Raw genomic sequence first — 14689 nt, forward strand, 5'->3', positions numbered from 1 at the left:
ATCGTACCCATCAGAACGACCCATCTGAAACAGTTTAGGAAGATATAGGTATATAGATTTTATTGGATGCCTTAAAAACAAACTAAAGATAAATTCATTCGTAGTAACATTAGTAAGTGTGTGTATACAGAATACTGAGCCAACAACCTCGGCTTGGACTTAAGAACTAGAAATCACTCTTTCGACTAAACTAGGACAGTTAACAGATTGCGACTGGTCTTTGTACATGGAGGTTACAGGTTACACAAGGAATAAACCGGTGGGGACTGACGATCCCCAGCCGACTTCGGCTTTGGATTCGAGTTCTATTCGTCGTCGATGCGAATCGCATGGTTAACATGTCCCTCGTCACTTGTAGACTCAAGGGGATCGGGAGTAACCGCTGTGGTGGTGGTTACAGTGCTCGTCGTGGTGTACTGCACTTGGGAGTCGCTCTTGAAGATCTCCTCAGAAACGGCGGGATTGTCGATGCCCTTGCTGGTGATCTTCAGCACATTGCGTCGCTGGACAAAGTCAATTACCAGGGAAATTAGCCAGCCCAGGAAAACCGTGAGCAGGCATCCGATCATGCTGTACCACATGTAGCTCAGCCGGAAAATGGGCCACGACCTATAATTGATAATGATTAATTTCTTTTCTTTTTTAAATTTCGATATTAAACTTACGTAAATCCTCCCTCCTGAATGACTTCCACAGGCTCTGTCAGCAGATCTCCAATGACGTTCGTCAGGTTTACTCGGCAATCGCACTTGTCAATGGATGTGGGCAACGCAGGTTGCTCTACACTCGCAATCTGAGCCACCACACCCACAAATATAACCAGGGCCAGAGATAATAAACCTCCATAGAAGGCTCCCTTAGTATTGGCCTGCTTGCAGGCGATTCCCAGGACAAAGAGACCCAAGGTTACACCACCAATAAGACCATTAAGGGTCAAGGTGGCCTGCAGGACTCCTCCGAGGTGCTCCACAATGAAAACCAAGCCAAAGGAGGCAATGCCAAAGCCCAAGGACATCCACTTGGCATAGGTGGCTCCCTTTTCAGGGGAGATTTTGATGTTCATGCCATTGACCAGAAGATCCTCGCAGGTAACAGCGGATAAGGAATTCAGGGCAGAAGCTACAGTTCTGTTAGGAAAGAGGAAAATCTATTAGTAAAAAACGAAGGACTCTCTCGAAGATTAAAAACACACCCCAAACTGGCTGCAAAGATACCAGCCACAAAGATTCCTGCCACGGAGTAGATGTGCTCATAGGTATTGATCACATAGTAAGGCAACAACTGATCCGTAGCCGAAATACGACCCGCCGTCAAAGGATCACAATCCGCATAGTGGGTGAAGACCATTAGGCCGGTATAGAAGTTCAGCAGGAACACAGCTATAAGACCAATGATAGCAAATCCGAGAGCAATTTTGGCCAGCCTTAAGGACTTCAAGGACATGCACTTCTGAACGGAAGCCTGGTTGGTGCAAAACAGCGAGGTCCAGTAGAAGAAGCCACCAATGACCACAGACCAGACGGTGTGACGGGTAGTGGGATTGGGATCCATGCTGAAGGACAATGAAGGATTAGTAAGGACCTTCAAAAATTTAAACCTGACTTACTTAAAGAACTCCAAGCGGTTGTGTTCGGCAGCAGTCTGAAAGACCTGGATGGGAGTTCCACTGTAAAAGCTTCCAAGACCCACGATCAGCACCAAGGATACAGCCAGGACAGCAGCCTGAAGATTAAAATGTGTTAAATAGAAAATTGTTATATCTTTTTCTAACCAATAACTCACCTGGAATGAATCCGCTATGACCACAGCCTTCATACCACCCTGAGAGGAGTAAAACACGCACACCACATAGATCAGGATCACGGCTATTTTGGTGTCCAAGCCCGTGGCTTTGGAAAGAGCAATTGCCGGAGCTAAAACGGCAACAGCCGTATAGAAGCACATCTGGAAAGAACCTTCTAATTAACCTGAGTTCTTTCTGGATTGGAATAGGCTAACCCACCTGAATAACGTACAGCACTGCACCCAGAATCCTGATTTCCTTGCCAAATCTTATGCCCAGATATTCATAGCAGCTGGTTAGTTCCATTTTGAAGTAAATGGGGTAGAAGATCTTGACGGCCACAGGGATAACTAACACCATAGGGATAACGATGAGCACAAACTGGGTTCCTTGGAAGTACATCTCGGATGGATTACCGAGCAACTCGATAGCCGTTATAAAACTTGTGGTAAGACTGAGGGTAACTGGGAAAATGCTCATCTCGGAGCCCAGCAGGAACTCGTTGGAGGAGCTGCCGCCCTTCTGGAAAAAGCCATAGAAAATACCGATTCCCAGCGAGATCACCAGCATGCCCAGCAGGATCACATAATCGTATCCTGAGAAGGTGGCCTTGTGACTAGGAGCACTGCATTCCTCCAGATCTTTCGAAGCAGGGATCTGTTCGTTCCTAAAGGATCTCAGGAGCAGGGTGGCGGCATTATCGAACTCCACATGCTCCTGGGATGAGCTCGGGGATTCTCCTCGCACAATCAAATACTTCTGACTGGGATCCAACGGGGCAGATCCTGGAGCTGGAGACTTTTCCTGCAGGGCCAAGGCGGTTATAGAATGTGCCAGGGCGCACAGAGTCAGCAACTTCAAAATGGTATCCTGGGTGGCGAACATCCTGGCTCCTGAGCTGCGCTCTAAAAATAAGGATTCGGGGCGAGATTGCAATAAGTTTTCCGGGAGATGACTTTCTCCAGACGACTTTCCACCCGGCGATGTGTGTGCAAACTGAAACGAGAAAAGATCGGAAACGATTTAGACTTAGATCATTGCAAGATCAAGGTTCGCGAAGAGAAATTGCACCGAGGCGGCACGACAAAGCCATTTCGCACCGTGGGTGTCAGTTTTGGTGTCATCTTGGGAGCCCATTAATTAATTAACCGAATGATCCGGAGGAGGGGAGGCCATCGACCATTGGCCATTGGCCAGCGCCTCATGTTCAAGTACAAATATATTATTTCCTTATACAAACAATTCCATTTGCGGGTAATTGTTTTATGATTAATATGTTTTCATCATTGGGGCGGCAGTCAAGGCAACGCTTTGGGGGTATTTCTTTTTTTTCTTAAACGGAATCTAGAGTTATTGCTCCGTGAGAGTTACAAGTGGATGGGCAAAGATTAGGCTCCAGCAGAAAAATGCTTTCAACTGGTTGTTGAGTCGCAAAAACTGGTTATTTCTGGCCAAAAGAAATCGCATGGATGATGTTTGGGGTTAGGAATTTGTTAAGGTATCAAGCATTATGAAGGAAATTCTCAAACATATTTTACGATCTTCATATTCATTACACAAGCTTTATCTTTGAGTAACTTGAATTTATTGCACATTCCTGGGCCATTCCTTAATTGTTAAATCATAAAATACCCATTTTGCAACTGATAAACGATGGCAATCACTTCCCATCCAATTGATCCCAAACACTCGACAATTATTTTTGATGAAACTAGAAGCTCTGGCGCCTCCTTCTCCCGCCTTCCACCGCCCCTCCCACTTTCCCAACCACTTGGCCAATCAAACTATTAAAGAAAAGCTGCTCCTGTGCGACATGGACATATACACACAGAGCTCGTGTGGCAAACAAATAGGGCTACAAAGTTTGAGCGAAAATGGTCAATGTGAGCGCGCCAATCGAGATTTAAGCGAATTCAACTGGTTTAGATCGGTGGCCATTGGACTGAGCCGGATTGCGCCGGTTTGGGCCAGAAATTCGCCATCGCTCGGGGAATCTTCGAAGAGCAGCAGCAGCTCCATTTGCCGAAGGCAAGGCCGGAAACTAAGAGCAAAAAGCCTAACCAGAAGAGAGCGATGGTCAAAATGGCAAGCTACACAGAGAGAAAATATGTGTTTGCAGTATCTTTTTGCTGTATTTTATGTCTTAATGAAATTTTTTGGTTCCAAAGATTTTCTTAAGAAAAGTTAAGAATATAGAAAGTTCTGTAAGGTTCTTTTAAATGAAACCCAAAAACTGATTCGACAAACAAATTAATTCAAAATACAAAAAAAGGAAAAACAGAAAATAAAAATAATAACAAAATAAATAAAGACTTTCATTTTAAATATTTAAATAAGTAACATAAATTAATTAATTGTTTTGTTTGTCAGCAAGGTGGCTTAATGTGAAACTTGTTTTTTCGACTTGAAAGAACTCCCGGGTCGTATGAATTATAAGTTGGCGGTCTAGCCAGGCGTCTGGCTCAATCTGTGGACTTTTCCCCCTAACCATTCCAAAAGCCCTTCGTACCCATTAAGTGGCATCAGCATCTTCGCGGCCAATTAATATGCGTGTTTTGGTTTGTCTTTCTTGGCGTTTTTATCTTGTCTGGAGAACCCCCGTCCTATTTTATTATTATTAATCTAAACAAAATAAATCACTTGACATGATTTGAGGCGCAAACTGTTGGCAGAAGGTACAGATTGCAAAGTGAGTGCCACAGATCAATCAGTGATATTTTCCCCAGCCTAGACAGCTGCAAATATTACCTAATACAAGATAAATATTCAATCATTTTTAAACACATTCTGAATGGGAGTTCAGGTTTATTGGCTTGTTTGTCAAATGCATTTCCACAAACTGTTTTTGCAGTCATAACTTAACTTAGTCACACGTTGTTTATGCCAATTTTTGTTAGTTAAACTTTTTCCAAGTCTACTTTAAACTACGAGTTTATGCAAACTATAAATTAAACTGTCTTAGGTGTTTACTCTGGGCGGCTCTTTCTCAATCATAACAAATATAAAAACATTATTAATTTGCATAAAAATAAACTTAAACTGCTTTCACTGAAAAACTCATTTACTTCCTCACCTTGGTTAGTTATTTTCCAATTCGTAAATTTCAAAATCCTTCGGTTGTCGTTTTTGTTTAGCTTTCAAATGGAATTAAACATGGAAACCCGTATCTTAGAAATGTTCTGAATTGTATTTGCAATATTGTGCCACGATTGTTTCTGTATTTCATTAACGTGTTTTAAGTTTATTCACAAAACAAATGTATTTAAGTTTAGTTATAATCCTTGAGGGGATCCTTTCAGGCCGTGTCCTTTGAGAATTTTCCTTCACTTTGAGCACTATTTATATTGTTGGTCTTCCTGCTCGATAGCGCTGTTCGAACGTATTGACAATTTTTAAATGAATGAGTTTTGCAAGCGGCCGTTACGCTATTTTATACGACACCCAAGGCGGCGCAGGCAAATCACAGATCTCGGGCTCCCAGCTTCGGGAACCCCACAAATCGAGATCTCTTCGGGGTCTTGAAAAGCGAAGAAAGAGAGAAAATCGATCTAAGAGCAGGCGAGGCGACGCCGGATATACGATCACCGATCTTCATGGCGAGAGCAAAGCCTATATGATATGTTAGTGTGGAGTGCTAAGATATAGGCAACTTATTTTAAACTTTAAAATATTGGATTTGAAGTAGGCATTTTCTGAAATAGTTAAACTATATTACTAGAAAGACTATTTGATATAATAATCTTGTGTAATGTATGATATCATTTCATTTGTTACACAAATTATGTAATATATCTTGTTTACAACTATAGAATAAATTTATATTGATTTAAACCATATAATTATAGTAATTCAAGCTCAATCAGTTCCGGTTTCGGTGCAGGAAGTTATATTTGATGGAAATATGTTTGCCAAACCATCTTTAAACAAAGTTTCAAGTGAATTGATGTCAATTAATTTCTGCATTGCTACATTCTGATTCATAAGCTAAAAGTCATTTCGATTTCGGAGAAATCTCTGCAGAGAATGCCGGAAAATATCTGGTATTTTCCAACTCCTTTGCAGATCTCACGAACTCGATCATCAATTGGCTGGGCGACAAGTAAAGCTAATTGAAAAGCGTTGTAAACAAAACAGAAAAGTTTAATTGCTGGTTCTTAGCCAGTTTCGGCTTGCGTGATGGGTAAATATTTCCATTTGGCTCACCCTTTATTACTTTTTAAGTAACTCGAGCCCGAGCCACAAAGGAAAAAGTGCGCCAATTAATAATGAAAACGATTTTATCTCTCGTTTTCGTATATTCGTCGCCTCGCCTCAATTGCTGGCTACGTTATGTCTTACTTGGATAACGATAACGAGTTCGATCTGGTACGATTTTGATCAGGCATGACACTCTTTCTCCCGCTAATAGAAAATTATTTGTTTACAATTCTTCTTCAGCACTTTTAGTGTTTAATTTTAATTGAAATGTATTTGGAATTAAGAATTTAAACGACGCCGGCCAGTTCAAAAAGAGTTTCAATCACAATAAATTTGCATTTAGGTCGAAGAAATGGGCGATGCACGTGGATCTCATGGAAGCGTCTTATGCATCCAAATCAGATCACCGAATATTAAACTCGAATTTTAGAGGGTGTACTTCCCCCTTAAGCGGAAAATCTCCAAATCAACGCCTTTTGGTCTAAGGTCAGTGAGTTAGCTGGGCAGATTGATATGCATTTAAGCATGAAGCGTGTTGCATTAATTAAATATGCCCGCACTGTCGTTAACTAACAGTCTCATGTAAATCTTGGCCATTCAACTACTTTAGCCGACGAAAAGCAGTTAAAAGCAGTTCGGCAAATGCGACTCAGTGTTTAGGCCCGAAACGATCCCACAGCCCACAGCAAATCCAGCAAAAACACCACAAACTCTGTTTCTCGGATGCAAGTGGACGGAGACGTCACAAAACTGGTCGAGCCCCTCGACTGCCAAGTGGTTCTATCGGACTTTGGTCCGGTTGGGTGGGTATCACAACATTACAGAACGTTTTCCCCAAACATTTACAAGATCTCCACACGTGCTGGCTGCGTGCTGTCGAATCGAAATATACGCAATATCAATAAAAAGAATTTTTTTGGATTCTGTCGATTCCGGCATTACACAAGATCTTCGGATGGAGACGGCCGCCCATCCATATTTATGAAATGAGAATTGGAGAAAGCGTAGTAGTCAATTAATGTCCAAATGAGAGTGGGCGTTGGCATTGCTGAAATACTTATCAATAATAAAAGGCACTTTAAAAGAAAATAATACATTGGGAATGTGGTTAGAATATACAAGTAATATGTAAGAATATCTAAGTATTCCACCAACTTAAACATCTCCTAATCTGTCTCATGTTCTTGTTGTTCGAGAATCAAACATTTCTAACTTGGTAAATTCTTTCACTGTAAAAGTACTTTATATGGTTAATTGAATGTCTCAATTAGTGGGTGGCTTTCATTTGGGAACTGCGAAGTCATCGGACTTCCGTCATTTTATCTAGAAAAGCAATAAGCATTTTACCCAAACGGAATTAGAATTAATTACACTTAAGAAAAAGAAGACAAAAACAGTTTTAAATCACTTTTCAAAAAGACCGCCTACTGTTCTGGCGTTGCCACTAGGGGATTGCAGAGCTACCAATATTTTTCATGTAAATATCAAAGCATCTACATCAGTAATCAGAAAATCGATTATTATCATCAACTTTTGACCATCTCTAGTTTCCAACATTTTTTAGTAAACATATTAGTATAGTATAGCATTTATAAGCGTGGTTTAATAATTTATACACAAAATGAGTGCTGCAGCAGCCGCCTCTGGAATTCAGAGCACAGCGGGTGCCATCCCAATGCGCAATGAAAAGGGTAAGTTGTAAAATTCCATATCCCATGCAATTGTTTGTAAGCTGATTATAAACATTCTATAGGTGAACTGTCCATGCAAAAGGTGAAGGTGCAACGGTACATATCAGGAAAGCGCCCCGATTACGCCAGAGCGGACTCCAGTTCGGAGGAAAGCGACGAGGATGACTTCATTGACACCAGAAAGCGTCTGGAGCGCCATAAGGCTGAACGTCACAAGTTGGAGCTTTCCCGTCGAGGAGGAAGTGGAGAGGGAGAGGAACGTGCTGCGGGAGAAGGCCTGGAAGATGAAGATGCCGAGGTGGACGATCCCCGTCTTCGAAGATTGCGCCAACGGCCCGTAGACATGGAAGACATGGAGCGCGAGCGTAGGGAACGCCACCGACACATCCACGAACCGGAAATCATGGAGAGCGACAGCGAGGACGAGGAAGTAGACGAGGAGGCGCAAGGAACCATTGAGCGTGGCACCAACAAAATCACACTAGCCTCCGAATCCGACACAGATGCAGAGCTCAGTGACACAGAGCTTGAGAATCGGCGCACTAAGCTCAGAGCTCGGATGCTGCAGCAACAACGCGAAGAGGAGGTGCTACAGAAAGAGGATGAAAAACAGTCTGAGTCCTCAGAGTCAGAGAGCTCAGAGTACGAAGAGGAGACGGAAAGCGAGGAGGACAATGAACCCCGCCTGAAACCGCTCTTTGTCCGAAAAAGAGATCGTGCCACCATTCAGGAAAAGGAGCGGGAAGCTCAAAAGCAAAAGCAGCTAGAGGCGGAAGCCAAGCGGGCGGCCAAGGAGCGGAGAAGAGCCACTCTGCGAATGGTCGAGGAGAGCGTCAAAAAGGATCTAGAAAAGACAAAGCCAGAGACCAACGAAGCATGTATCGATGATGTGTGCACGGATGACGAGAATGATGAGGTAGAGTACGAGGCCTGGAAGCTGCGTGAACTCAAGAGGATGAAGAGGGATCGCGAGGAGCGTGATAAGTGAGTACACACTAACTCTCTTTAAAATTTATTTTTAACGGTCACCTTAAATTTCAGTAACGAACGCGAAAAGCTTGACATCGATCGAATGCGCAACATGACCGAGGAGGAACGACGCCAAGAGCTGCGCCAGAACCCTAAGATGGTCACCAACAAGGCTACCAAGGGCAAATACAAGTTCCTGCAGAAGTACTATCATCGTGGTGCCTTCTACCTGGACGAGGAGAACGATGTACTGAAACGGGACTTTGCACAGGCCACGCTGGAGGATCACTTCGATAAGACTATCCTTCCCAAGGTGATGCAAGTGAAGAACTTCGGTCGCTGCGGTCGCACCAAGTACACGCATTTAGTGGACCAGGACACCACCAAATTCGATTCGCCCTGGTACGCCGAATCCTCCAGTAACATCAAGTTCCATAACGAACGTGCCGGCGGAATGAGGCAGCAATTCGACAAGCCCACGGGATCGAAGCGAAAGAAGATGGAGTAGTTAGTAATTATGCAGTACGTATATATGATGTATTTGACAGGCCAAAGGAATGTAACAACAAAATTCGCAAGGTCCACAATAGGGAAGCAACCTCAAGAAACATTAAACAAAAAATATATAATACAAAAACTGATACTGACACTTGGTAAGGTGCTCTTGGAGTTGCCTTGTTAGACGTGATGTTGATGTAGTTAATCAAGAACTGTCTGTTCTTAACGCTAACACAAATTAACAATATCTTAAAAATAGGTTCCAAATTATGGCGGTTAAAGTTTAAGCTTATACTCCTTAAGAAGTCCCGTGCTCTGTTGAACAAGCGCCTGCATTACGGCCTCGGTTTTGACAAAATGCACTTTCTCGTGATTGCTCAGACGTCGCTTGATTTTTGTGTCCTTACTTGTGGTGACCACGTATAGATCCACACTGACGGCCAGCGAAGGCGGTTGAGTATGTACTTTTCCGCCGGCACTTTGAATAATGACTATGGAAGATTACGAAAAGTTAAACAAAAAGTTGGATTAAGTGCCAATAGAAGAACTTGCCTTTCATTTCAATGGCTTTCGGCACGATGTCTTCTCCAAGCATAAAATGCAAGCCATTCAACAAACGAAAGTGTTCCAGTACAGAAAAGGGTTTAAACTTAAATGTCTCTTCGAACTTGGCATCATTAAACAGATGTTCTTGCTTTACGTCTATGCATCTGGATTTCTTCACGAAATGAAGCCAATTGGATGAAAGAACCGGTTTGTTGGAAGCAATGACCGTGAGGAACTTGTAGGTACGCTCGCCTTTGTCCATGATAAGTAGATCGCACTGTAGAGGATCTTCGGTTATCTCCACCACATCTAGAAAGTTAAAAAGTGTAATTAGAAATACAAACTGACTTCCAACCAGTGATTCCTTACGTTTTAGGGATTTTAAGACCGATTCCAGCGCCTGACGATTGCACATCGTGAACGCTATCCTTATTTTGCCTGTCGTTTTGGCTTTCCTCACATATTGATTAAAGCCTAACACAAATGAAAAGTAAAGGTTAAATAAATTTTCGTATTAAGACGGGACATATACCTTTAAGGGGATCCGGATCCGGTTGACTATATCTTGTAGTCACTGCAAGGTAAGAAATTTATATATAAATCAAAGTCTGTGAATAATTTGAATGAAAGTCGAACTTACTTGCGCCAGATCGATTCTTTAGACCTTCCTCGTCAGCTGAAATGTTAGCCTTTTTGGCAATGACAGAGCTTGATGGTGATGGCTCTTCACGGGATGCTACCCTCTTAAGGCCTTTTCTGGTAACTGAGCTATTTGATGACTCATCTACAGATGGTGTTGTGGCAACTCGAGTTGCTCTGGGGGCACGTCCTGATGCTGACAGATTAGACCCTTTGGCAGCAACGGAGCCAGATGATAGCTCTGCGCTGGTCGGCGTCCCCGAACCAGACTTGGGAACAGTTCCTATAGAACTGTTTCCAGAGGTTGATGAAGTCAGTGTTTCGTCAATGCTTACTCTGGATATACGCACAACAGCACGTTTAATTGAGGTATGCTTTGGCTTTTCTTCAGCATTTTCAACGATTGTTTTGCGTCTGGTCCTTGCTGGTTTTTCTTCATTAGGGATATCGACATCTTTAACAATTGTTTTGGTAACCGCTGCTTTATCCGCAGATGCCTTAGTTGACTCTTTCTTGGGTTTTCTTCCTTTTTCCACTTTGACAGGGTTTTCTGCGTTCGGATTCTGAGCATCGTCTTCGCTAGCTTTGCGCCTGGTTCTGGACGATGGCTTTGGAATATCTTCAGGTAAATCAGCCTTGCTTATACTGGCATTTACCTTTCTTTCCTTTTCGTCATTAGAAGTCCCGGATTGTACTTCAGTAGTTTGGCGCCTGGTCCTGGACGTTGGCTTCGGAAGTTCTTTAGGTAAGTCAGACTTGCCCAAACTCGCATTTTTGACCGTTGTTTCATTTTCGACATTAGATGGCCCAGAATCTACGTCAGTGGTTTGGCGCCTGGTTCTGACTGTTGGCTTTGGGATATCCTTAGATAGTTCCGCCTTAGCTGCGGCATTCTTGGCCTTTCTTCCACTATCTGCTTTAAGAGTTTTTTCTGCCTTGACAAGCTTTTCTGCCTTAAGCTTCTCTCTATCCTCAACGCTATTTTGGCGTGTTTTTCTAGTCATTACTTTCGGAATTTCCTTAGATGAGTCCGCTTTACTTGTCTCGGCGTCCTTGGCTTTAGTTCCTTTTTGTACATCAGACTTGTCGTCATCTTCAACGTTGGTTTTGCGCCTGGTCCTCGTTTTTGGCTTGGGAACATCCTTGGATATATCCGCTGTGTGTGTCTCTGCAATCTTTGCTTTCCTACCACGCTTGTTTTTTGGCTCCTCATTACCTTTACTCTCCATCTCAATATTCATTTTATTACTTACTGAAGAGGTATCTGAAGTACCAGAGCGGCTATTGTCTTGTTTTCTCCCGGCTTGCCATTGATTGGCCACTTCTTTGAAAGACGCATCTCCTTCATTACTCTTTTCCTTGGATTTATCCGCTTTGCTTGTATCTGCTGCAGTCGTAGCTTTTCTAGCACGCTTGTTTTTTGGTTCTTCATTATCTTTACTCTTCATCTCAGCACTCACTTCATTATTTAATGAAGAGGTATCTGAAATACCAGAGCGGCTAGTTTCTTGATTTCTCTCGGCTTGCAATTGATTGGCCACTTCTTTGAAAGGCACATCTCCTTCATTACCCTTTTCGTTTTCTTCTGGAATCAAAACAATCGGATGTTCAGTGCATACCGATTTGTGTAGAGCTGAAAGTTTGAATATGAGTAGAGAGTTCTCAGATTCTGCAAGAACTTACGTTCTGAGTTTTTGTCAACTGAATTTCGTCGTTTTCGCAAATTACATTCCAACCTCTGAGATCCCTCTGAGATTCGACGATTTTTTCGGCTTGCTGTGAATTATGAAAGATATAAAATTATTTGAAAAATGCTCAATTTTCAAAGACCTACGTGTTGCTGGGGGAGATTCCGATTTGGCAATGCGTTTGCGGCTGCCTTTGCCAGTTTCTTCACTACGCCATCGACTTTTGTTGCTCAAATCACTAAAAACACCTTCGATCTGGCAAATCTGAAAGATAAAAGTAAGTAAGGTTTTAGTAATTAATCCAAAGTATAACCTAAACTCACCTTTTGGTAGTGATTCTTATCCTTGATCACGCAAGGTTTGAAGAATTTAATAGCCTCTTCATTGGGATTTGTAGGCGAAGTTACTACAGTCCCTGAAATCATTTCTTTTAGCACAGCATCTATCTCATCAGGAAGCTCGTCAAATAATGTGGAACCTGGAATGCATTTGTTCTCAGATTCACCATACAAGACTTCCTTGATATTCTCACCTGATGCTTTTTTGGCACTGTCGTGGAGTGAAAAATTTTCCTTGTTGCCTAAACTCAAGGAATCCACATGAAAAGGTTGTGTGGCTACAAAGTCCTGGCACCGAGGGCTATTAATGTTGTCCGGGAATTCCTGGGCGGGTATTAAATCTTGGTTGAAAGTATTATCTTTTGTATTCTCAGGCAAGTCTATTGCTTGTGGTCGGGCGAAGCAAAACGCCTGGGTGGCTACGAAATCTTGATTTGGTTCATTGTCCTTGGATGTCTTAGGATCTCTATTTGAAGACAAGTTAAACGCTTGAGTGGCTACAAAATCTTGATTGATTTCACCATCCTTAAGTTGTTTTGGGTCTCTATTTGGAGGTAAGAGAAATGCCTGAGTAGCTACGAAATCTTGATTGGGCTCACTATCATTTGAGCCTCTATTTGGAGCCAAGTGAAACGCCTGTGTGGCTACGAAATCTTGATTGGGTACCTCGTCTTCCTCGTTGTCACTTTCGAACAATTTTTGTCTTGGAAATCGTTGAGCCGCTATTATATCCTGACTGCTGGTTGCATTTTCTTCGGTGGGAGTGGCAGAAGGAGTCTCAATGGTTGCCACAACCACCTGTTTGATTCCGCCAAACAGGGGTGTGGTTTCATTAGCTTTATCCGCAGGACGAACGAAAGGATCTGGACTACCGGAGCCAGCACGCGTGTCCCTTCCCATGATCAAATCGAACAGATCAGGGGTGCAGATGTTTCGATCTACGGATGGAGCGGTCATGTCGGGTGTTATGCAGGCATCGCCTTGAGGCAGCACATTATCAGCTTTGGTGCTGCTTAAGGCACCGCACTTGGAATTGCTGGCTGACCAATTCAAGGCACTCATTTCAAAGTCAGTGCTGTCCAGTTGATCTTTGAAGGATATAGATATATAGTTTACATTTTTTAGTCGCAAAGCCTATAATTACCTGGCTTATTATTCTGTTTCTCAGGGATTTCCACAGGTTTTGTTGGTGGCGGCATTGGAAGCAGAGCGTCGCAGAGGACCTGCGAGGAATCGAAATCATCTATTGCATCCTCGTTGTAGTCCTGGGTGCACATACGTATAATGCTGCCCTGGGATGATTCCACATCGCTGTCCAGCCTCAAATCTTCTTGGTCGGTAACAGGCTTAGAAGGCAGCACAGGTGGGAGATCCGCCAGCATGTCCTGAGTTTCAGGGATCATAAAGTCATCACCCAGTGATTCCTTTCCAGTGGTCGAAGGCCTCCCCAAGGCAATCGCCTGGGTCTCAGGTATGAAAAAACTATCCGCCGTGGTGTTGGCTGTCGTATTGGCCGATGGTGGTTGCGTTTCTGGTATGTCCAGACTGTCCAGCGTCGAGTTAATTGACCTGTTCTTGAGACATTCCCCAAATCCGCTACTGTCGTGGGCCTGAAGAAAAGATGTGAATTACATATAGGTCCCACCTTGTAATGTAAAGAGATCTCACCTCATCCTTGTCTTCGACGATCTCCAGCCTGGCTTCCACATTCCCGAACCGCAGCTTCACCTTGCCGCCAAGGGTGTCATCCCTGCCTATGTCAACCACAGTCTTCTCCTGGTCGTTGACGAAGATCTTACCCACTAAGGCTGCCAGACGGACAACACCACGGCGCAAGATACAGGCAGTTGCGTGGGCTAGCTCCATGGACTGAAAATATAAAATAGGACATTAATTCCTGGGTCATTAAACATACATCTCCACTGGCTCACCTCATCGGCGGCGCTGATTTCGAGACCCTTTTTTCTACCAATTCGGTATATGATATCCGGTTTAAGGAGCACGAAAGGCAAGCCGTCAACCGCCAAGATTACATCTGGCGCCGCCATCGTGAAGCGCGCGCAAAGCGGAGTCCCTGAATGTTAATTGAAAACAAAAAACAAATCTGGTTTGCGGGAATGATATTCTAGAACGGTCACTTTAATAGAAGGCGCTTAAAAACAATCGATATGTTGAAAAAATGTATCAGGGCTGCAAAACGAGGTAAGGTAAAACATTTACTACTTAAAAAATAGTTAGGCAAGGCCCACTAAGACTTTAATTTAAATTTAATCTTGTAACAATATCCGATGTAAATACATTTAAAATTCCAAAAATAATTAGTACTCTTTAAAATTGAAC

The 14689-nt window shown here is 43.0% G+C and overlaps 3 protein-coding genes across 4 annotated transcripts; 1 reads left to right on the forward strand and 2 right to left on the reverse strand.

Annotated features, from left to right (window-relative positions):
* Positions 1–45: 45 nt before the first annotated feature.
* Positions 46–5162, reverse strand: LOC108114126 (sodium-coupled monocarboxylate transporter 1). Its single transcript, XM_017224902.1, has 7 exons — positions 4857–5162; positions 2003–2779; positions 1783–1944; positions 1607–1722; positions 1193–1552; positions 666–1127; positions 46–609 (listed from the first exon to the last, which is right to left on the reverse strand). The coding sequence occupies exons 2-7, from the start codon at positions 2666–2668 to the stop codon at positions 306–308; spliced, it is 2070 nt and encodes a 689-aa protein (XP_017080391.1). The 5' UTR covers positions 2669–2779; positions 4857–5162; the 3' UTR covers positions 46–305.
* Positions 5163–7518: 2356 nt separating this feature from the next.
* Positions 7519–9281, forward strand: LOC108114034 (microfibrillar-associated protein 1). Its single transcript, XM_017224784.1, has 3 exons — positions 7519–7671; positions 7734–8655; positions 8713–9281. Exons 1-3 carry the CDS (start codon positions 7602–7604, stop codon positions 9146–9148), a joined length of 1428 nt encoding a protein of 475 aa, XP_017080273.1. The 5' UTR covers positions 7519–7601; the 3' UTR covers positions 9149–9281.
* On the reverse strand, positions 9156–14458 carry LOC108114016. Of its 2 annotated transcripts, none has more exons than XM_017224774.1 (12): positions 14281–14458; positions 14018–14218; positions 13494–13959; positions 12544–13437; positions 12335–12426; positions 12158–12275; positions 12007–12099; positions 10325–11956; positions 10217–10258; positions 10054–10158; positions 9691–9993; positions 9156–9629 (listed from the first exon to the last, which is right to left on the reverse strand). In XM_017224774.1, exons 1-12 carry the CDS (start codon positions 14395–14397, stop codon positions 9415–9417), a joined length of 4278 nt encoding a protein of 1425 aa, XP_017080263.1. In that variant the 5' UTR covers positions 14398–14458; the 3' UTR covers positions 9156–9414. The 2 variants fall into 2 exon arrangements, with proteins under 2 accessions (XP_017080263.1, XP_017080255.1); XM_017224766.1 differs by having other exon boundaries at positions 12335–12489.
* Positions 14459–14689: the final 231 nt, after the last annotated feature.

This window comes from Drosophila eugracilis, unplaced genomic scaffold (genome assembly GCF_018153835.1).
Source record: "Drosophila eugracilis isolate 14026-0451.02 unplaced genomic scaffold, ASM1815383v1 contig_2088, whole genome shotgun sequence".
Classification (NCBI taxonomy): Eukaryota; Metazoa; Arthropoda; class Insecta; order Diptera; family Drosophilidae; genus Drosophila; species Drosophila eugracilis.

What these genes read in the sequence shown, in the direction of transcription:
- LOC108114016 (XM_017224766.1), bottom strand. Translation starts at nt 14,397, where the DNA reads ATGGCGGCGCCAGATGTAATCTTGGCGGTTGACGGCTTGCCTTTCGTG. An exon ending in GGTCTTAAAATCCCTAAAAC is followed by an intron (nt 9,994 to 10,053) that starts GTAAGGAATCAC and finishes TTAACTTTCTAG; the next exon opens with ATGTGGTGGAGATAACCGAA. An exon ending in GAAAGCCATTGAAATGAAAG is followed by an intron (nt 9,630 to 9,690) that starts GCAAGTTCTTCT and finishes AATCTTCCATAG; the next exon opens with TCATTATTCAAAGTGCCGGC.
- LOC108114034 (XM_017224784.1), top strand. Translation starts at nt 7,602, where the DNA reads ATGAGTGCTGCAGCAGCCGCCTCTGGAATTCAGAGCACAGCGGGTGCC. An exon ending in CCCAATGCGCAATGAAAAGG is followed by an intron (nt 7,672 to 7,733) that starts GTAAGTTGTAAA and finishes AACATTCTATAG; the next exon opens with GTGAACTGTCCATGCAAAAG. An exon ending in GATCGCGAGGAGCGTGATAA is followed by an intron (nt 8,656 to 8,712) that starts GTGAGTACACAC and finishes CTTAAATTTCAG; the next exon opens with TAACGAACGCGAAAAGCTTG.
- LOC108114126 (XM_017224902.1), bottom strand. Translation starts at nt 2,668, where the DNA reads ATGTTCGCCACCCAGGATACCATTTTGAAGTTGCTGACTCTGTGCGCC. An exon ending in TCATAGCGGATTCATTCCAG is followed by an intron (nt 1,723 to 1,782) that starts GTGAGTTATTGG and finishes TTTAATCTTCAG; the next exon opens with GCTGCTGTCCTGGCTGTATC. An exon ending in ATCTTTGCAGCCAGTTTGGG is followed by an intron (nt 1,128 to 1,192) that starts GTGTGTTTTTAA and finishes CTTTCCTAACAG; the next exon opens with AACTGTAGCTTCTGCCCTGA.